The sequence below is a fragment of the Girardinichthys multiradiatus genome, chromosome 19 (assembly GCF_021462225.1).
Source record: "Girardinichthys multiradiatus isolate DD_20200921_A chromosome 19, DD_fGirMul_XY1, whole genome shotgun sequence".
NCBI classification, from domain to species: Eukaryota; Metazoa; Chordata; class Actinopteri; order Cyprinodontiformes; family Goodeidae; genus Girardinichthys; species Girardinichthys multiradiatus.
In genome coordinates, this window is record NC_061811.1 from 28,831,094 (window position 1) to 28,853,679 (window position 22,586).

The 22,586-nt window shown below is 40.8% G+C and overlaps 1 protein-coding gene across 1 annotated transcript; it reads left to right on the forward strand.

Annotated features, from left to right (window-relative positions):
• Positions 1-5,169: 5,169 nt before the first annotated feature.
• LOC124855662 lies at positions 5,170-14,132 on the forward strand. Its single transcript, XM_047345658.1, has 3 exons — positions 5,170-5,246; positions 11,853-13,095; positions 13,482-14,132. Exons 1-2 carry the CDS (start codon positions 5,170-5,172, stop codon positions 12,700-12,702), a joined length of 927 nt encoding a protein of 308 aa, XP_047201614.1. The 3' UTR covers positions 12,703-13,095; positions 13,482-14,132.
• The last annotated feature ends 8,454 nt before the right edge of the window (positions 14,133-22,586 follow it).

A 22,586-nucleotide genomic window follows, 5' to 3' on the forward strand; every position in this document is an offset into this window, starting at 1 on the left:
CATTTGAAGTCAGGTCATAAACCATTTTAATTCAGTTTATTTTCAGTTTTATTTATAAAGCACCAGTTCACAACAGGTCGTCTCAAGGAACTTTACAAAGTCAATTTAATTGAGTCATACAGATTTGAAGTCAAATCCATACATTCCAACTGATCCTAATTATCAAACAATGCCAGTCAAGTTCAGTTTATTATTCAATTTGGTTCAAAAGAATTTCCATCTAAGGAAACTGAGCAGATTGCATCGGGTCAGTGACTTGCAGCATTCACTTCTCCTGGATGAGCATGTAGCGACAGTGGACAGTCGCTTGCATTGACTGCAGCAATCCCTCATACTGAGCATGCATGTAGCAACAATGGAAATTTCCCTTAACAGGAAGAAACCTCCAACAGGACCAGGCTCAGTGTGAGTGGCCATCTGGGGGTGTGAGAGAACAGAGCATACGCACAAAAGAACACAGAATGATCCCAGAGTAGTTTCAATGGGAAAGAAAATTAAAACAGTAATGGTAGTAGCTCTTTTAGCGGCATCATCTAGGAAAGAAAGACAACTAAGATGAACTCTGAGCCAGTTTTTAAGTCTAGAGTATGAAAGAGAGCACATACAGTTAGTCACAGTAGAATCTCAGCCAGTAGCTATGTTTAGAAGAGACAGGGTTAAACTCTGTAAGACAGGGCCAAGTGTATCATCGGTAGAAGGTGAGCATTACGTTGTTGGCAGCAGCAGCTCAGCCGATGCCCCCCTCTAGGAAGGAGACACAGCTAAACACAGAGCCAGGCTAGATGCAGCTTCTAGGAAGAGAAAACAACAGAGAGAGAACATACAGTTAAAAGCTGAAATAACAGCAAATAATGCAAAATTGGAGAGTAGTATGAGAATGTAGCAGAGAGAGTGAAAGTGGTCATTATGTCCTCCAGTAGCCTAAGCCTTTACCACTTTAACAAGCATTTTCTTCATCTCTCTCTCATTTTATTTGTGTTCCATATTTTAGGAGCGATTTACCATCTAGAGATGAATGTTCAATGCTAGTTATGTGCCTCTAGTGGCCAAATAACTGCTAGCTTAATCAGAAAATATTTCCAGCTGTTCGCATTTGGATAATAGCATGTAATGAAGCAATATTATTGCTTCATTTAATATTATTGTTGGTTATTTTAGCGAAAATGGCCTAAATTCTTTAGCATATGTGCAGTTTATAAAGGAAAAGTAGCATTTTGTCTGAACAACATAAAGTTATTGTTAAAGCACAAATGGTGAAAATCTATTTATGTCTAATTGTTGAAAGGTGGTTGGAGTTGATCAAATGAGCTAACCAAGCCTAACTTTCATTGTCTTTGTTTGGGCTAAATTTGGAATTAAAAAAAATAAAAGGCACTGTTTCAGCCTATTTCTGGGTTACGGCTGTGGGAGGCAATTTTCTAAGCGTAAAAATGAAAAACCTTATAGCGCAAAGTCCTTTAAACAAAATGCAAAATTAATTAATTGCAAAATAAAAAAGTCATTTGAAATACATCAATCATTTTATGTTTGACAACATCAAAGCCTGGATTCAGGTAATAATAACTTTGAATCAAGCAACTCCTTGGAATTTTGTTGTATTTTATTAAAACTTCTAAAACTGTTTCTAGTGATAAAATGTATTTTCTTTCCATGAATGATGCTGCAGGTGTGACAAACTGACTAGTACAGAGAAGTCCAGCCTTCTCATGTCTTTGGAAATTACTGTAACTCCCCTTCCTCTTCTTTGTTTTTGCTCTTTTTACATCCTGTCAGGATTTATTTCAGACTTGATTGATGGAGTGACCTGAATAAAACAGAGGATCTTGCATTGTGGTTTTTTCGGGGGAAGATATTTCATTCTTGAAGCGGAAATGGGGAAATTTCTTTTCACCCTGTCTTTCAGGTGTACCTTGCTCGTTGACGGCTCTGTCCGTCTCTTGCTCATAGAACTGGAACCCTTGGAGCAACAAGGGGGCCACAATGTGCACAGAAAGGGGGGAGCACTTGAGCTCTGCTGATGTGAACGTGCGGAGAGGGTTGGGTATTCTCATTGTTCCCTGGAAGCTTTTGTCTCAGACACAGCCCCCTTATGAGGGTTAATGAGGACAAATTGGTCTGAGTGTAACAAATGGATTATGGAGCGGGACAAAAGCTTGTATTTGGTTTGCTGCTTTTGTTGGGATCCACCCATCATCTGCCTACTGAGCCAAACGTGCAGACAGGAGCCTGCAATGACATGGATTGCTAAAAAATCTCATGATCTTCATCTGGTGCTAGTATGAAGATACATCTTGCATGAGGTAGATTTCTTAACATTTACACAAAAACGGTGTGGTATGTTTTCCCAGATTTTTACCTATGCTGCTAATTTCCTAAAGTCAATATGTCGACATTAGTGTCAGTGGTTAGTGCTCCAGGGTTGGGTGGGCATTGTGTATCCTTTTAAATCCACAATGAGCCACTCATCTCCTATTGACTCTATGTAATTCCTGCCTGTCAATCAGTCCCTCTTCTGCTTCGTGTCTTAAAATGTACTTGGAAAGCTTGGTAAAAAGACACAGAGGTGTTCCTTGTCTTCTGTGCGTCCAGTTGTATTTTTTGTGGGGTCGAAGGAGAGGTTTCATATCCATTCATATCTCACAAACTCTTAATGGGCTCCAAGCCCTCCAAAAAGAAAGCTCTTTCCTGTGACTAGTCAGCTCCAGTCTTTATTCATCTGTGGCTCCGTGTCAAAAAAGACTGTTGCTCGTTTGTGCCCCGAACAATGACGAACAAGGCTGAATCTCTAGCTGGGAACAAAAGACGGAAAACAGGCTTTTCACTCTGCAGAACATTAGATTCTGACACATTTTGCCATGGCAGTTTTTTTTCCTCCCCATCCTGAGTGCCCTGGCTCCGGTCTTATAAAGAGACCACCTGTTGGCAACAAGCCTGTTCTTCATTACTGACAGGCCTATTATCGCAGGATGAGGAGCACCACAGGCTAACTTTTTTAAGTTAACCCTGCTGCAGTTTCTAAACCTCGCCAATTCGGATGCCCAGATTACATGTTAGCACTGGAAAATCTATTTCTGCTCATAATTTTGTATGTTGCGCATGAGTAAGGGCTATGACGGAAGTACTTCATTCATGTCCTTTTTAGTCACAAATGTTACAAACAGTGGGCCTCGGATGTGGACAGATTAAATTAGCTACAGCAAGGTATTTTCCAATACTTTTCTTTTGTGTTTTTTTTTTTCTTTTCGAAGAAAATGTGAAGTGTTTAAAACAAAGAAAACATCATCCTTTGGCTACAGTGTTCAGTGTGCAAAATAATTCATGTTCTTTTTGTGATAGACCAACACAAAGTAGTGCCTAACTGTGAAGTGGAAGAAAAATATTACATGGTTTTCACAATGTTTTACAAATAACCATCTGAAAAGTGTGGCATGTATCAGTATTCTGTCCCCTTGAGTCAATATTTGTCAAAATAGCTGTTGCTTCAATTATGGCCGCAAGTCTTTTTGCAGTATACTTCAATCAACTCGGTTTTTCAATTGTCAGTGATTCTTCATTGAATTTAGGTCTGCACTTTGAACCTCTGTAATAGATTAATCTGCATAAACCAGTCAATGGTAGCTCTGGGTATCTGTTTTAAGTCATTGTCCTGCTTGAAGGTTATACTCTGCACCAATTTCAAATCTTTTGCAGCCTCCAACAGGCATAAAATCTGACCAGCAAGATGTTGCCACCACCATGTTTCACAGTGGAGACAGTGCTTGGTGTTACTGTTCCACCACACGTACCATCTGACCAAAGCTCCCTCTTGCACATATTTGCTGGGTCCCTTTTATGGCCTGTTGCACACTGCAATGTTTTTTTTTGTTTTTTTTACGTTTTTATGTTTTTTTTCATTCCTTCAATGGTTTTTCCTGTCAAAAGATTTTCCCACTGAGGTGTGGATCTCTTCGGCTCCTCCAGAGTAACCACAGGCCTCTTCGCTGCTTCTCTGAATAATTTTCTACTTGTCCAGTCAGGAAGGGGCCAAATACAAATCAGTTCCACAGTTTTGAGATTTTTTTTTGTTTTCAAAATGGAAACAAATGTGTCTGTTTTATTCTGTGATTGATATACTGTACGATGCAATCAAGCATGTAGTTCTGTTTCGAACTGATTTTGATAAATACTGTCTGACTGGAAACAAGATGGTTATTTTTTTGTCTGATTGTATGAAGATTTTAGGGTTAACTGATTTGTTTTTATAGATCTGAAAAAACAAAGATTTTTATTGTGGGAAGCATGAAATTTAAGTTTAGTTGTGGCTTAAGGGAACATTTTATTCCCTGAAAGGCAACGTAAAAAACAGCAAATGCTTTTGTCATGCTCATGTCAAGGTATATCCAGTCCAGTTGTTGCTTCTTCACAAGTATCCAGAAGAATGGGGGTGCATGCACCTGTGAGCATACCCCAAAACATAGACAACACAAAAGAGGATCCCCCTGCAGCCCACAGGCTTACAACAAGAGGCAGTCAGCTGTGCGCTGTGGCCCTGCTGCACGGTCTCCTGGCACTCTGGAGTTAAATGTTCCTGTGATATTGCCAGGAGGGAGCAGCGGGAGTTGAATTCAGGCAATTACAATCAAGTCAGGGCATAGTTAGTGCGTGGGCCCTGGCAGCACCTGAGCTGGATGCTGATGAGACACTTAGCCCTAAACCCTCATGCATTGGCCCAGGCACTGCATTGAGCGAGCCCTCCCCCCCAGCTTCCCCTTCTCTTCCTCTCCTCCCACAGCAGCAGACCCCCTACTGGACACTTCCCCTTCCCTTCACCTCATTTAGGCCTCTAGAGCTCTCTCACCCTCTCCCTCTCTGGCCCTTACATTGCAATACTTCTGCTTTATATAGGTGGCGTGGAGTACTGCACTCAATCACTCTTCATTCATTCACACTGTACAATAATAGACTACTACTTCGATATTGGCCTTCAAGCACCTGTGCATAACAGAGCTTCAAACCTGTGCAAAGTCATTGCAAGTTCTTGAGCAATATGTGAAGAGTAAAATGTAGAAACAGGAAAATGTAGAAAAGAGGAGCCTTTGATTATTTCAGTTTTACCACACTGTGTACTAAAAAGACCTTTCTAATGATTCTCCCTGTCTGACCCTGTTATTTTTACTCTCCAAGATCATCATGCATTTCTCTCTGCAGATAAATTCAGTTGCGAACTGCATGCCCCACCTGATGTGCTACAACAATGGAAAGAGAGAGTACAGTGCCTTGAGATTTTAACATGTTGTCACGTTACAACTGCAAACTGTATTGTATTGTAATACAATTCTGTGTTATAGGCCAACACAAGTTTGTGTATAATTGTGGAAGAAAAATAATGCAAAGTTTTCATATATTTTTTACAAATAAATATCTGAAAAATGTGGCATGCATTTAATAATAATAATAATAATTATTATTATTATTTGTATTTAGCCACCCTAAGTCACGATGAAGAACCACTTTTTGGTGTCATTAGAGCTGCAACTCTTTTGGACTAGGTCTCTTCCACCCTTGCACATCTATGAACTAAACATTTTCCCCCATTTGACTTTGCAAATTATCTCAAGCTATGCTAAACTGGATGAAAGGCACCTATGAACAGCTGTTTTCAAGTCTTGCCGTAAATTATCAATTAGTTTCATGTCTGGATTTGGAGCTGGCCATCCTGTCACAGGGATATTATTTTATCTTAACCATTTAATTGCATCTCTGACTCTGCGTTTACGATTGGTGTCTTGCTGTTTCTAATCTTTGGCAGCCTCTTACAGGTTTTCTTCCAGGATTTCTTTGTATTTACCTGGATCCATCTTCCCACATTTTCCCTGTATCTGCTGGAGAAAGGCATCTCCACAAAATCTTCTTATGGCTTACTCTCAACAATGCCCTTGTTCTTACCACTCTTAGTGATTGCATGACTAAACGTTGCCCTGTCAGTAAATTAATCCACCTTAGCTGTGGATCTCAGCAGCTCCTCCAGAGTTACCATTGACCTATTGGCTGCTTCTCTCATTGACAGTTAATGGTCGTGTCTTGGTAGGTTTGTAGTTTTTAAACTACTCCACCACCTGACCTGTCAGGCATGTCTCTTGGTCTTCATTATTCTGTTTGTTCACTAATTACTGAAAGAATGGGGGGGATCTGACGAAAGGTTCAGTTGGTATACATACTTGCGCAAGGCACCGTGTCTTCCTTTGTAGGTGTTGAATACAGAACTGCATGTCTCACCTGATGTGCTATAGTAAGAGAAACAGAGAAGAAGTTCTTGAAAATCTCTAATCCAACAATATGGAATCAGGCACTGCAACAACAACACTCTTAGCCCCTTTACCCCCTGATAAGATGCTCTCAGCCCTTGCTGAGGGAAAGCCTCCCCTCCTGGTTCCCGCCCTCCCTCTGCCACCACAATTTTGCTGAAGTGTCATTAGGATTGTAAAGGACAGGCCTACATAGAATTTGGATTGCTACAGATGTATGGATTCATAGAAAAAACACAAGATATTTTACATGGAAAGATCCAAAGGTGGTATCTGAAATGAGGGGCCATAGAAGAGATTTCACTCACTGCTTCATCTATTTTTTCTGTGAGCATGCATCTTTCATGTGTCACTTTATTGCCATTTCTTGTGAGATTGCTAGCTTTGCTCCTCAATCTACTACCATTGCCCATGTGTGGCAGTGCTTGTTAGTTAGAACTGGACATAGTATTTGGCAGATCCAAGGGGAAAGGTTGGACACCCCTTTCACAAATTATGTCATAATGGCTGTCTTTTGATTTTGCCTGGACTTTGAAGACTAGCAGGGATTGTCTGTTTGAAATTATTCCATTTTGGCGGCGAAAAAAGAAAATGGATTGTGCTGATCCTGTTTTGTTCCTCCGGTAGGGGACGGGGGTGGGGGGGAAGGCTGCAGTATTATCCCGAGCTGACACGGGTGGCGAAGAGGCAATCACAGTGGGCCCTTGCTCTGACAAAAACACTCCATCTGCAAGGAGAGGAGGAAATCATACCACAATGATGTCTGACTCTTCTGCCTCACTCTGGCAGCTGGGCCCTGGGACCCATGGACTGGCAACCGCCTCCACAACGGCTTCTATACAAACACACAAACACTGCACTACTAAATCAGCAGCTGTAACATACAAAGGCAATGCACCTGCCTTTACACGACAACAGGAGCAAAGCCTCTGTTTGGTCTAGAAGTTTCTTTGAGTAATCAAACTAGTTAGAATAATAATTTCACTAGTGATACTATCAATATATTGTTAATACTCTGCTTAAATGTTTATCTTTTTGTAACTTTAGAATCATATGGTCTTCTTTCAAAGCTTTAAACCCGCTCTCATAAAATTATCTTTGAGAATTTAACTAAGAAAATTGGTGGAACAATATGCATCGCTTTTACACAGGTTTATCGTTATCAATATTTATGAGTAGAACTTATGCAAGTTTAACAACTACAATACACAAAATAAAATAATGTTAATTGTTAAGATTACATTACACAAATTAATTGATTTTGATTACAAAGTTGTCAGGTTCCTGCTGTTCTTTTTATATGGACTTAAACTTTAGGCACAACAGTCATTTTTTGGCCAATTTTTAATAATAAAATTGAAAATTTTAACTCTTTGAATTGAATTGTAAAATCTATTTAACCTTTTCCATGAAAACCTCAGCTAATATGTGTATACTGCCTCAGGGTTAAGAAACTAAGGTAGCTAGCAAGTTTGACATTAGCATTAGCACTGGCTAAACTAGCTAAAGCCAGATGACTTCAGTTCTCGCTCTTATACAGAAACTTTCTCATTTTGTGGTCTTTATGCTTGCCTAATTCTAACTAATTCCTAACACTAGCAAAGCATTGAATTTCTCCCTTTTCGTGTTTTCACAAATAGAAAATAAATTTCGAACTCTCCATTAGGTAATCTCTGTTCCATGAAATATATTAACCAGTTCAGGGTTGGTCATTGTTAAGATTTTAAACCACAGAATATCAAAGGCAGTCCAGACTCATTAAAAAAAGCGGTGAAATAGCTATTTAGATTTGCATTCATTGGACGCTACAAAGCAGATGCTATCTTTGGGATCATTGGCCAATTGCAATATTCTTACACTGTATCTTATTTCTACCGAACATCTAAAATGTTGCTAAATGAGTAATTTAAAAGGTGTGAAGACTTCTTCCATGCTTATGTAGTGGACTTTTGTCGGCCAACCAAATATCTTTACATCTTTACTCTGTCAACACAGCAGGGGGCAACTCAAGACCTGCTTTTTTTAATAATTCAAAATAAGAGCTTCATACATAAATAAAGGGTGTCAAGCATTAGGCATTCACCTTAATATTCAAGGTTCATATAAATATCTTACATTTAGTTGGTGTCACTATGTAATGACAGAAAATACCTTAAGAGGCCTTAAGAGGCCTTAAGAGGCCATTTTAACTCATTTATTTCAAATTAGTTTGAACAGGGAGAAGACAAAAAACAATGTTACATTTAAAAAAACAATTTTTCCTGTCTATAGGCCTACAAGATCTTATTACAAGTGAATATTATTAATCTGAATTGTTATTATTTTAATGCCTTATATTTAATACAATCCAAAGTTATTTTGTAGTCACAGCAAAAAAATAATAATAATAAGCATGTTGCAGGACCTGTTAGCATTCTGTAGTGTCATCTCCTTCCCTCAGTGGCCTGTACCTGGGGATCAAACGCACCTCTTTGTGAGTAAGGCCTGACCCCCTGCTATTAGCAAACAGAGAAGAGCCCAGCTGACACCACTCTTGAGATGTGCCATGTAGACGGAGGCCTGTGATTACGGCACAATCCTGAGGAGACTGCCCTCCACTGCGCTCAAGCCCCAACCTCAACAACACACATGTAAAATTCACCTGCCCTCACCCACTCCTCTAATACAGTCTCATCCACCTCTAAAATAAACGTTAATCCCTCTCCCAACTGGCTGCTTCTGAGCCCTCGTTTACACATATAGAGCCAACCCTTAGCCATGAATAATCAATGAATGTATTGCCAAAGCAGGTAATTTCTGGTCGCTATTACAGCAACAGATTAGAGATTGGACGTTAGAAGATCTGTGGGGGAGGAAAGGAGGGTGTGCCACATATGTTTTTTTCTGTGTGTGTTTTTGAGAAAGGATGGAGAAGCTCTCTAAAATATAACGTGGCACAGAGGAATATGGGGGCTCTCGGGTGCCTTCATAGAGCCACATGAAAACCAATGAAGGTAAAGCAAGAGTGGAGATTAATTTGTTGTGTGAGAGGCACAGGCTCAAGTGGGTCTTCCAATAGCAAATTAGCAAACCCTCATTTCAAAAACCCTTAAACATGCTAGAGAAGAGAAATGCACAAAAACAAACAGCATGCACATGCATTCAGTGTCTTCCTTCAGGGTGAAAGACTAAAAGCACGTGCACACCCTCTATTTTTACTTTTTGAAAAAATATTTCCTGCTTTCTCTTTTCTACACTAAGGCGCTCACACACACACGTGAACAGAAAGCAAACTCCAATTTTATCTGCAGGGGCAGAAATCAATCTCACATCTCTTTAGTTAATCCACAATGACTCTCTACAGAATCTGACACTAATAAGGTATTGAGCAGGTGAGGCCAGGGTCTGACAAGGAGAACAGAGGGAAAGGCCTGGAGTCTGGGGTTCTGACTTGGCGGCTGGCACCGTTCCAGCACAATTATGGGAGTTGTGTATGGGAGAGAGATAGCAGAGATAGAAAGAGAGGGAGGCACAGAGAAAGAGGGAAATAGAGGAGGTGGTGGAGGGGGGAGAGGAAAAAAAGGAGGAAAAAAAGGAGGAAAAAAAATCGATCCCATCTGTGGTATGATGGTTAATTAAAGCAGCTCTTGAGCAGCCCAAGGATGAGAGGCTTGGCTGGGCTCCTGGAGGCACAGCTCTGATTACTCACACAGAATGGATGGTTTCTTAGCAAAGAAAGGAGGAGGCCAAGAGCTGCCTGGTGGGGTGCACAGACAACGTCAAGGAGGAGAGACATGTGCACACGTGCAAATGGACCTATGTACAAACTCATGCATGTATGTTTTTAGTTGCAAATGCTGTGAAAATATCTATCCCAAACATTTGTGCAGGCTACGTCGATATAAACCTAAATAGATGTTTCATGAAAGAAATGAAACAAACAAGCTAAAAGAGATAAATTAATAGAAACGTTTTAACTTTATGCAATGTTAGCTTTGTGCAGTTATGTATCACAACTTTAAGGTTAACAGACAAGTCCGAAAAGAAAGCTATAATATGTTAATAGAGGTCAGGATAAGCTACCATTTCATTTTCATCTCTTTACTATAAAGACTCGCGATATTATATTTAAATAACCTCAAAGCCAATTACACCCTCCTCATTGACTTTCAAGGCTCTCTCATATTAAGAGGGCATGAGTGACAGCATTAGCACTTTGGTGTGACCCCACCCCCCTATGGTAAGATTTGGTATTGCATAATATGACAAAAAATATTCTGCATTTGGGATCCGTCAAGAGTAAGATGAACACACTAACATTCATTGTTACATATAAAAAGATTTCAATGGTCACAAGGGAAATTGTAAGTTTTACAATCACACTTTTTATATAAGCAGGTTAACAATTGCTGTGACCATGTAAAAAAAAGGTTCTTGAAAGATGTTATGTAGATGTCAGAAAAAGAGTTGGAGCCGACATATAATCATACTCTCACGCTCAGAGATGGTTTATAATAAACCACCAAATCTCAGGTGTATGAATTATGTATATGGCAATGATTTAAGGGGAGCAAAACAGAAAAGAAGGAGCATGCAAGCTGATTGAGGCGTGCCACGTGGTGCATCACTCAGCGCCGTGTCTCATGGTACAGACGTCTGAGGTCAGGGCCCTGTGCTAATTGGTGTCGGGCCAAACGCTTGTGAGCTAAATGAGAAAATTACATGTTCTCGGAGGAATCAGCTGCAGTTGTTGGGGTGCCTTTCTACAGTACGGCTGCAGTCTGCATCTGTGTGGCGGAGACAGCCGTCTGGCTGTGTTTGCAAGAGACGGTGGGTTGCTGATTAGAGAGTGAACTTTAGTGTTTTAAAGGTCTGTCTGGAGAGTAAAGTGTAACAACCCTGGCGCACCTATCAAATATGGGAGAAATTGGCCAAACGAACCAAAGTTAGGAGAGTTCTGTCTCTTTATGTCTTAAGTTTCATGCAAATAAGGAAATTAAAAAATTCCTTTTTTTACTCTGTCAGCTTTGAAGATCAAAACTACAGATATATTTACCTTGAAATAACAGGAATTCAAATAAATGCAACCAGTCCTAGTGGGTGTTAAAATGAACATTTATTAACAAAAAAGGGGAACAAAAGTGTTAGAATTATTAATCTTTAATAATTACAAATTGGTTTTGCCAAGTATAGTTTAGTTGTTTACCAATGAAGATTGTGGATACAGAGATAAAAAAAAAAATTGTCATAGTTTGGTTTTTTTGATGGACCAAAATGCAGGGAAGAACTCCTGAAGCTCGAGGTTTTCAGGTAAGATGAGTCTTTATTATCCATGGCAGGACACAGACAGGGTGGCAAATACACGAGATCAGACATAAACTCACATAAGGAACCAGCGGGGAATAAATGAAACAAACGGGCTTAAATACAAAAACGGAACAGCAGGGGGAACCAATGACAAACGTGACAAGACAATCAGGGAAAACACAGAACAGAATCAAAACAAAACAACCCGACCAGGGTGGGTGGAGGGGGCCTTGGAAGGAGGGCAAGAGTACAGGTGGACGGCCCGGAGGCCATCCCTGACAGATTCAGAGTTCAGGCGGCGGGCCCAGAGACCGTCCCCGGCAGACCCAGAGTTCAGGTGGCCGGCCAGGAGGCCGTCCCGGGAAGATCCGGCAATCAGCGGGCCAGCGACATAGGGGCAGGCGATCAGCATGCCGGCAACGTAGGAGCTGAGCAGACCGATGACGTAGGAGCCGATGATCTGAAGGCCGGCGTCAGGACCAGGAGAACCCACGGTGGAGCTCAGAGGCACAGAGACCGCTGGGACCTTCGGCGAGGCCATGGAGATCTGCGGCAGAGCTGCCAAGACACAGCAAGCGGAGAGGGTGCATCCTTGCACCCTTCAGGGACAGGAACAGGAAGTGGAGACAGGTCCTCCACTACCTCCTCCGGAACGGGAACCAGGGATGTGGGAAGTTCGTCCTCGGAGCCCTCCAGGACAGGACCGGGAACACGAGCAGGAAGTGGAAGCAGTCCATTCACGAGGCCCTCACGGACAGGAACACAGTGTGAGGGCGGTTCGGCTTGGGACCCCCCCAGAACAGAACTAGGAACAGGATCAGGGGGTGTGGAGGCGGTTCATCCAAGAACCCCTCCGGAATTGGACCAGGAACAGGATCAGGAGTCGGAAGCAGTGGCGATTGCTGATCAGGAGCTAAACTATGAGCTGGAAAGCCGCCTCCAGCTTCAGTGGAGAGGCGAGCGGAGGAGGGGGCAGGAGGCCTCCTCATTGAAGCGGCGATTTCTCCCAGGGCCCTTTGTCGCTCGACCTCAATGGTGTGGTGAATCCGAGGATCAGGGAAAAAATCCCTCCTCGCCTCGAGCCAGTCTTGAAGGCTGCCAGCTATTTTCAGCCTTCTCCATGGTGAGCTGAGAGAGGTAGCAAGGTGGGAAAACAATTTGACCAGAATCTCACCGCTTTTGAATTTCCTCTCCATTCCTCTCGCTTGTTCCCGTTGGCTGGTTCCTTCTGTCATAGTTTGGTTCCTTGTTGGACCAAATGCGGGGAAGAACTCCTGAAGCTCGAGGTTTTCGGGTAAGTTGAGTCTTTATTATCCATGGCAGGACACAGACAGGGTGGCAAACACACGAGATCAGACATAAACTCACATAAGGAACCACCGGGGAACAAATGAAACGGGCTTAAATACAAAAACTGAACAGCAGGGGGAACCAATGACAAACGTGACAAGACAATCAGGGGAAAACACAGAACAGGTGCGGGTTTGGGGTGCAGGGAGACAGAAAACAAAGGAGACTAGACCAGGTAATATAACAAAAACATAAGCAGGTATGACAATAATAGTTTAAACTTACTGTCATATCACAACTTTTTTACAGTTTGCCTTCAACCAGAACAACATTCTTTTAAGTCACAATGGATTTCTTTTTTTTTTCCAGCTGTCCTGTTGCAGCATTTCAGGCATACCATATAGAGCAGATGCTTGTCTACATGTGCCAGAGCGTTTTTGTTCTATAAAATATTTATCTGAAGACAGTATCCTAACTGCATAATCAACTTTTTCAATTCCAGATCCAATCCAGGATCAAAGTGAGAAGGTCACATTTATGTTATTGTAACCTATGTTTATATGACCTTTAAGAGAAATTGAACGTTGGTGCATTGTTGTGTGTGTGTGTGTGTGTGTGTAGAAATAAGTGTGAGGGGATGCCCATTGGAGCCCAACGCAGCCCCTGTATCCCTCAACCAGCTCAACACACTGCCAGGAACCATAGGCTACCAGACGGGGGCCCACTACTTCGGCATGTGGCTCAAGCACCCACACAGACAACACCCCACCAAGGCAGACAGCCCCCTGCCGGACCCCCCATGGCGCCATCCTCGCCGACACGAGGCACCCGGACCCCAGGCAGAGGCAGCCACAACACCAGGAGCTACAGCAGGTCCCAAGCCACCCAAGGAACCAGACCCAGATCCACCCACACCAGCCAGGAGCAGAAGCAGGCCAGATAAGAGGGCACAATGGCCCATGGCCCAACCTCAGTGCTCGTAGCTGCAGCACCCCTACCCTGCCGACAACACCTCCATGCTAAACCCACTGCAACCCCAGGGCAACACCCAGTCCACCTAGGAACAGCACCAGCATCCTCATAATACCTGGCCCCCAATGCCGAGGTGACAATGTTAATACCCCCTACACCACTAGGTGACGTATTCAATTATTGGAGACCAAATCATTTTGAAGTTATTCTGTTGGTTTTTCTTACAAGAAGGCATTCTCTCCATAGAAACAAATTCAAATAACATATTTTTACAATAAATTGTATATAAACTCTTTTTAATCTTCCAGTTTTTAAGTATGTTTTTTTGTTTCCAAATCTACTTATTTGATGTCACCAAGGAGGCAAAGTGAGGGGCAGATTGGCACTATATACTCCAGGCATGTTGATAGGTTTTCACATACTTTTAGCCAGAAGCCATAGACAGGAGGGCGGTGCCAGAGAGCATGTAGATAGTCTTCAGGTAAATCTCCCATGCAGTTTTGACATTTGTTGGCAAGTGAGAAACGCATTTAAAACATCCTTTCGTTTGTGTAGTGCATTTTATAAAGGATCTTGTTTTGTATCAGCTGATTGTTGGCATTTTGGTTCATTCAAAAAGTATTTATCAGAAGTCAAAGGACTGTTAAACACTTGATGACCAGGCCTCTTTTATTATATTTGCTTACAAATTACTACACCAACAAATACTGTGCTGATTTTACAAAGTATTTTTGTTGCACTTCTTTTTTCTAAAGTAGAAACTCATTAGATACAAGCTTAAAATTTAGACTACATATCATTATTACATAGTCTTCAGTAGTACCGTGATTGTGTTCAATAAATGCACATCTTGCTCTGCTGAGGATCTTTGCACAGGGAGGCGTTTACTGAGATGCTAAGCTAATGTTAGCTTGCTGCCTCTGTTTTGATGTTAATCAGTAGTTATTTGGCTCCTAACATGTTTTTGAGGTTTCAGTTACTTATGTGTGAACTTACAAAAATGTGTTCTCCCTTTTGTGAGGAAGATCAAGTGTTTTGCATATAATATTTAAAATTAATAATCATTGTTATAGCAGCGCACTGCGCTGTGTTTGGGTCGCTCCCACACAGCTGTCAGTTGAGCCTTAGATGAGCATGCCCTTAAAATGAGACAAGCGGGTCCAGATCCATTTTGGACACCTGCTGCAGCAGATGATGGTTGCCTCGGGTCTTATGTCAAATCTTTGCAATAATTTTCTTCACTTTCTAAAAAATTTGAGTTCTTCTCGTTTTTGGTTGGGGTGGTGGGGCGGGGGATACTTTTATCTGCTATTGATTGGCTTTGAGGTCTGACACCTCTTCTCTTCCTCTTTATTTGTTTACTTCTGTCATTTTTAGGCCCACAATACTGAACAATGTGCCTTCATAGTCAGGCACACCAACTGGAAATGAGTGATGCTGCCAAATTCCTTTCAGAAAGCCCTGAGAACACCAGTTTATTGGTTTTAAAAAAGTTACACTGTTTTGAAGCAAAATAATTAACATATCATGAGGCAGTTTAAAATTTCTGCACAATAAGAAAGTTGGCCTGCTACTAGGAATTTAGAGATAATACTGATTTAGTTGGAGAGCCAGAGCTATCTGCCAAGACAGTGGAGAACAGTTAATTTTTTTATTTGTGTAGAAACACGTCTGCTTAAAGTTAAATGCTCAAAACAGTCACCAGTGTTATAGTTTTTCTTCTTTTCTGTTCTTCAGCAAATACAATCGAGATGATTCATGTAACATGAACCACAATATCTTTGGTATCTCTGTCATGAATAACATGTGGAGAGATCCTGCTTTCTTCCACTAAAACCATATTTTTCTTCATTGTTTCTTCTGTCTTTGTGTGCAAGTAGAGTTGTACCTGCATATGTCATTTAAAGCCTGGGCAAATTATTCACTTTTAAACATAACATTCCTCCACTCCTCAGGCACACCCAACAAACAGACCAACAACAATGTGGACTAAATGATTTAAGTGTTAAATAGCCTTCCTTTTGTTCTTATACTTGTTTCTCCTTTCTGCTTGCTTTTTCTCTTTGTAACGCAGGCTCCTTTGGTGGTGTGCTGTTAATCTTAAGTAAACGCCATTAACTGTTTGCTCATATCGCCCAAAGAAAGTATGCTGCAGCCTCCTTTGTCCCCCTATCAGTTGTTTTAAAAAAGGTTTGTGCCATAATGGCGTGGCCGGTCAGGGCCAGAGGCTTTGATATGCCATCTCATGTGAAGAATTAACTCCAGTGACCCTTGAAATCTGACTCTGAAGTTGCAATTTCAGGAGCTAAAGTGGTAAAGTAACCTCAACTGCACCCTTTCTTTAAAACTGAGGCATTATCCGATTCTGTAATTACCTCTGGATTACATAGCTGTTTGAAGCTTAAATTTTTTGTTAGGCTTTATAGTTAAAAAATGTACAATTACGGGATATTAAAGTACAGTCTTACGTTGGTGTGATTGTAGAAAATCACCTTATCTGGTGATAAGTGTTTTTTTTTTTCTTTTCCGTTTGAGAGAAACACAGATGAAGGCATGCATCACTGGTTACCTTATTATAAATCAATACAAACCAGTGACATCACTAAAGCATTGTAACTGGGACAACTTTTAATGATGAATGTTTAGATATTTATTAACCAAATCTACTCCTTCCCCTGACTTGGAGAACATTTTAGCCAGACAATGGACGAAAGCATCATGATTTGACTCACCCTTTTATTGCCGTTGTAAATGTAAAACCTTATGTAAGGAATGTTTCTTGTAAATGTGTGCAGTTCGCCTTAGTATTATGTTAAATAGACTGGATGGTAGGTTGAGTAACTAGTCATTGGTTAACAGTCTGCTGGTCAAAATTGAACTCCTCTTTATATTGTCTATAGATTTTGTTTCTATTTGTTTGAAAAAACTCACAAAGTTGTGCTGGAGATGTCCAAAAACTAGCACTTTAGAATTTAGCAAAATATTAACTAATATGAAGTTACCCATATTTACCCACATTTATTCAAACTGTAAAAAAGATTGTTGTTCAAAAACAGGAATATTCTTGCAACTGGGGTGCCAGAAAATGCTGGTAAGTAAAAGTCTGTTGTAAAAAGCAATAAAAACAAACAAATGAATAAGTCTATGATAATTCAATCTAAGAAAGACTGATGTAAAAGAACACAAACTTCACATAGTTATTCAACTGAAAAAAAACTGTAATGTAAAAAAACAGTAAACCTGCAAATGAATTTTAACACTTTTTCTGTAACAAACATATCATGTTAAGAATAAATAAATATTTCCTTTCCTGAAAAAGGGCTTCACAGTGATGCAGTTGTAAGCGCTTCAGATCCTGGCTTTGGGGCTTTCTGCATGGAGTTTGCATGTTCTCCCCTTGCCTGAATCGGTTCTCTCAGGGTGCTGCAGCTTCCTCCCAAAGTCTAAAAATATCCATGTTGGATAAAATGGTTCCTCTACATTGGGCTTAGGTATGAGCGTGTGTCCTGTATGTCTATGTGTTGCTCAGTGATGGACTACTGGCCTGTCAAAGATGCATACCATCTCTGGTCAAATGACCACTAGAGATAGGCACCAGCCCCCCCAAGACTCTACATGGATAAGCAGGATGGAAAATTGGATTTTCCTATAACATTTAAAACTTCTACTTATTTCATGCATTTTGCAATATTCAGAAAACAAACAGAGAAAAACTGTATATTATGTTTTTTCAAGAGCAACAGCAAATGGAGTGCAATCATGAATTTAGATTTTACTGGAAGTTTTATCCCTCCTTTTTAGGCATATTACTCAGGTTTTAAAATCATTGGAATCTTAACTTTTAATATCTTAACTAATTTATACATTTTAACACCTTTTGAGGCTCTTATTCAGCAACCTTTGCTTTTGCTTGCTGCTTGCAAACACAACACATCAGTGCAACTTGACATCTCCTTACTGATGCTGAAAGTTAAAGTGGTGTTTGCAGTGCTCACAGCAACCTCATTTCACTCTATAATTCGGAGCCTTTATGTTCCCAAGCGTACACAAACACATCCACACCTCTGCACACCTCCACATGGTCCCATTTCTCTGTCAAAGGCCCTGTGAGTCATATTTACAAAGCAGATCGACAACCTAACTGAATGTCACTTGACATTCAGGCATAAGAGACAGACAGTCCAATAGCTGAGTGACAGGTGGACACAAAAGAAGGGAGGAAAGCAACAGTGTGATAGCAAAATCCTGGGGGGCTATCTGTCTGGTTTTAAAAGAAATAATTGATGTTTTTTATAAGTTACAGTCACATCTATAAACGGTTGACCTCTCAACGAATGCACTGGCTTATGGCAGATATCACAGCATAATGCCATAACTAAACAGACACTGAGAGGCTATTAAATGTGTCCATGACAGAAACAAGCCAGGCACTGCTTATTTAAGGGAATCATTTGAAATCATGCTCTGTGAGAATGGTTGTTGGGAAATACTTTGTCAGTACTGATTGTTTTCAATGCCATACATGTAATATATAATTTTTCAATCTGGAGCATTCTTTAATTTCAAGCAGTTGGTTATGCCGCAGCTGGCATTTGTTTTCCAGTTAAGGGTCGCTTTTTGTACTCATACCAAAAGTAAGCGTAACTGGAGTTACTTTTGTTTTATGTATGCTTGAATAAGTATTTCAAAAATAAAAATTACTTGTGTTAGAAAAGAGATTATTTGGTGTACTAATGCAATATTTGGTCTACAGTACAGACCAAAGGTTTGGACACACCTCATTCAAAGAGTTGTCTTTATTTTCATGACTATGAATATTGTAGCTTCACACTGAAGGCATCAAAACTATGAATTAACACATGTGGAATTATATACTGAACAAAAAAGTGTGAAACAACTGAAAATATGTCTTATATTCTAGGTTCTTCAAAGTAGCCACCTTTTGCTTTGATTACTGCTCCGCACACTCTTGGTATTCTGTTGATGAGCTTCAAGAGGTAGTCACCTGAAATGGTTTTCCAACAGTCTTGAAGGAGTTCCCAGAGATGCTTAGCACTTGTTGGCCCTTTTGCCTTCACTCTGCGGTCCAGCTCACCCCAAACCATCTCGATTGGGTTCAGGTCCGGTGACTGTGGAGGCCAGGTCATCTGGCGCAGCACCCATCACTCTCAAATAGCCCTTACACAGCCTGGAGTTATGTTTGGGGTCATTGTCCTGTTGAAAAATAAACGATGGTCGAACTAAATGCAAACCGGATGGAATAGCATGCCGCTGCAAGATGCTGTGGTAGCCATGCTGGTTCAGTATGCCTTCAATTTTGAATAAATCCCCAACAGTGTCACCAGCAAAGCGCCCCCACACCATCACACCTCCTCCTCCATGCTTCACGGTGGGAACCAGGCATGTAGAGTCCATTCGTTCACCTCTTCTGTGCCGCACAAAGACACGGTGGTTGGAACCAAAGATCTCAAACCTGGACTCATCAGACCAAAGCACAGATTTCCACTGGTCTAATGTCCATTCCTTGTGTTCTTTAGCCCAAACAAGTCTCTTCTGCTTGTAGCCTGTCCTCAGCAGTGGTTTCCTAGCAACTATTTTACCATGAAGGCCTGATTCACACAGTCTCCTCTTAACAGTTGTTCTAGAGATGTGTCTGCTGCTAGAACTCTGTGTGACATTGACCTGTTCTCTAATCTGAGCTGCTGTTAACCTGCGATTTCTGAGGTTGGTGACTCGGATGAACTTATCGTCCGCAGCAGAGGTGACTCTTGGTCTTCCTTTCCTGGGGCGGTCCTCATGTGGGCCAGTTTCTTTGTAGCGCTTGATGGTTTTTGCGACTGCACTTGGGGACCTTCATTTCTTAAAGTAATGATAGCCACTGGTTCTTCTTTACTTAGCTGCTTTTTTCTTGCCATAATACAAATTCTAACAGTCTATTTAGTAGACAGCTGTGTACTGTATCCACCTCCTGCACAACACAACTGATGATCCCAACCCCATTTTTAAGGCTTGAAATCCCACTTATTAAACCTGACAGGGCACACCTGGGAACTGAAAACCATTTCAGGTGACCACGTCTTGAAGCTCATCAACAGAATACCAAGAGTGTGCGGAGCAATAATCAAAGCAAAAGGTGGCTACTTTGAAGAACCTAGAATATAAGAGATATTTGTAGTTGTTTCACACTTTTTTGTTCAGTATATAATTCCACATGTGTTAATTCATAGTTTTGATGCCTTCAGTGTGAAGCTACAATATGCATAGTCATGAAAATAAAGAAAACTCTTTGAATGAGAAGGTGTGTCCAAACTTTTGGTCTGTACTGTACATGCAGTACTTGGCAAATGTATTTCTGGCCTCTGAATTTTCACCCTTTTTGCATGGGATATCCATAAACGTTGGTATATTTCACTGGGGTTTTGATAGACTACTGCAGAGTAGCACATAAAGGTGAAGCTAAGATAGAATGATGGAAGGTTTAAGTAAACCTGCAAAGTTTGCCATGCATATGTATTCAGCTGTGGATCACTGCAGCTCCTCCAGAGTTACCACAGGCCTCCTGACGGCTTCTCTGATCAATGCTGTCCACACCTGGCCTGTCAGTTTAGGTAGACTGCAATGTCACTGCTTTGTTAGATCTTCAAATGTAGTATTGAAGCAGCGGTAAAACAGAGCTTGGAAACTGAAAAAGAGATCGTTTGGTCATTACTCAGATGCAGTATGAATTTGCATCTGATCTTAATCCTAAAACATTAAAGAGCTCATCTTTATCAGGTTTGTATCTTAGCTGAATATCATCATGTTACCAAAAGAAAATACTTCACTCAAAAGAGAATCTGGATCATTCAACATTTAAGATCCATTGCATTTAACACACAAACAGTACATTATTATGTTTATTGTTAAGCTTTTCCTCAAATCTTTTGCAAGCTCTTTGTTTTTGCAGATATTGACTAAGAAGAAGAAGAAGTACTAACATATTATCATTATCAGTCGATATCATCAAGATGTTTATCAAGGATGAAAAAATCCATGAGTTACATCCGAAATACTCTTCTAGAGATGTTTGATCTGCATTTTCCTGAAATTGCACTCTTGTTGATGCCACAGCCATAGACCCATTATACCAGGGATTTTGGTGACCTGGGTGAGTAATGGCAGCAGTGCATTAGGAGAGAAAGGGAGAGAGATGTGTGATAGCCTGAGTTGTGAGTCAACATCAGAGGCCACGGGCTGACCCCACGGGGGATTACACACTCTGATTTAAGAGCATCTCTCTTCAGCGCCTCTCCTCGCTGTAGCTACCATCTCAGCGCATACAACACCCACATGAGGCAACATAATGTCCCAGAACACATACACACTCTCTTATCACACACACAGAGTTGTGTACGGGTTCATTCTCGTTATACCCTTATTCTTAGTCCTGCTCTATCTTCTGTTATAGGGCCAGGGTAGAGTAGGATCATATCAGGGTTCGTTTCATGAGAAAGAGGGAGAGAGATCAGAGCCCCTGCCGTGGTAAGTAAATACAACCTAATGGCCTCTGATTAATTCTACATTGCTCTCATCGGGCCAGTAAAAAGAGATGTAATGACCTGCATCTCTCTACCTCTCCTTCCTTCTCCTTCACTCCCCCTCCCCCTTCTCTCAGTCTTTCTCAATTTCTCCCTCATTTGCTCAGCTTTTGATTATGAATTAAAAGGGATTGCAAATGGTATGCTGTTGGTTGGCTCCCTGATTGCCATATTTGATTAAGAAATGTCAGTGTGCATGTTTCCCATGCCCGTCTTTTCTTAGCCTTTCTGGTCGGTGTAACATTCACACATCCGCTAGAAACACAATAGCGAACTCAAGATTAGGCTAACTTGCTCTAATCAAACACATTCTTCCGTCTCCAATTTCTTTTTCTTGGCCTCTCTCTCTCTCTCTCTCTCACTCTCACTCTTGCTGTTTTTTGTAACAGCTGTGAGACACACCAACAAGGGAGAAATCACAGACAATTAAAGAATATTGAAAAAAGCAGGTAGAGAACAAACTATGGTAATAGTTTTTTTTAACAATGGTTAATCTGTTAGTCTATAATGCAGTCCTAAATATGTTACATAGTTGCATTTTATGTGCAGCTTTCCTTAAACTATACATCAACTATTATTTGTATATTGTCTAGGGTTCATGTCACCCTTTGAAGAGAAATGTAATCTGTGAGTTTAAGAAAATGTTCTTTCAGCATTTAGTTTTTCTCATAAGATGGGTGTTTGGGTAAAATAGGTGAAATGGGTTTTAACCATGTAACTAAGTGTAGGGCTTTAGTCTTCTTGATTAGAAATGGAAATGCACCAAGAAATCGGCTCGTGACTGGAATCAGCCAATTTTTCAATTGATCTGCCCAGATCACTAATTGGCAGGTTGAAAATCATAAATAACGCACTCATCGAGACCTCAATAACTAAGTGTGACCAGTTCACACTGAGAAAGCTTGTGGGAGTTGTTACTAAGACTCAGTGAGCTGTTTTTAGTATCAGTAAGGTGTTTAAAAAGGTATTCATTAATTTTGTTTTCTGTGAAGGCATGCAGGCTGGTTATTCATGATTTGTTTTCTTACGTGAAAGACAGATTTGACATCATTTTTGACACTGATCTGACCCACATGCAAAAAGAACACAAGTAGAGAGCATCAAACGGTGAAAAGAAGTTTATTATTTCTAAATTCTACACGGGGATGACAGGGATCTGGTCTCTCCAATAGAGAGT

What these genes read in the sequence shown, in the direction of transcription:
- LOC124855662 (XM_047345658.1), top strand. Translation starts at nt 5,170, where the DNA reads ATGCATTTCTCTCTGCAGATAAATTCAGTTGCGAACTGCATGCCCCAC. An exon ending in TACAACAATGGAAAGAGAGA is followed by an intron (nt 5,247 to 11,852) that starts GTACAGTGCCTT and finishes CATCCCTGACAG; the next exon opens with ATTCAGAGTTCAGGCGGCGG.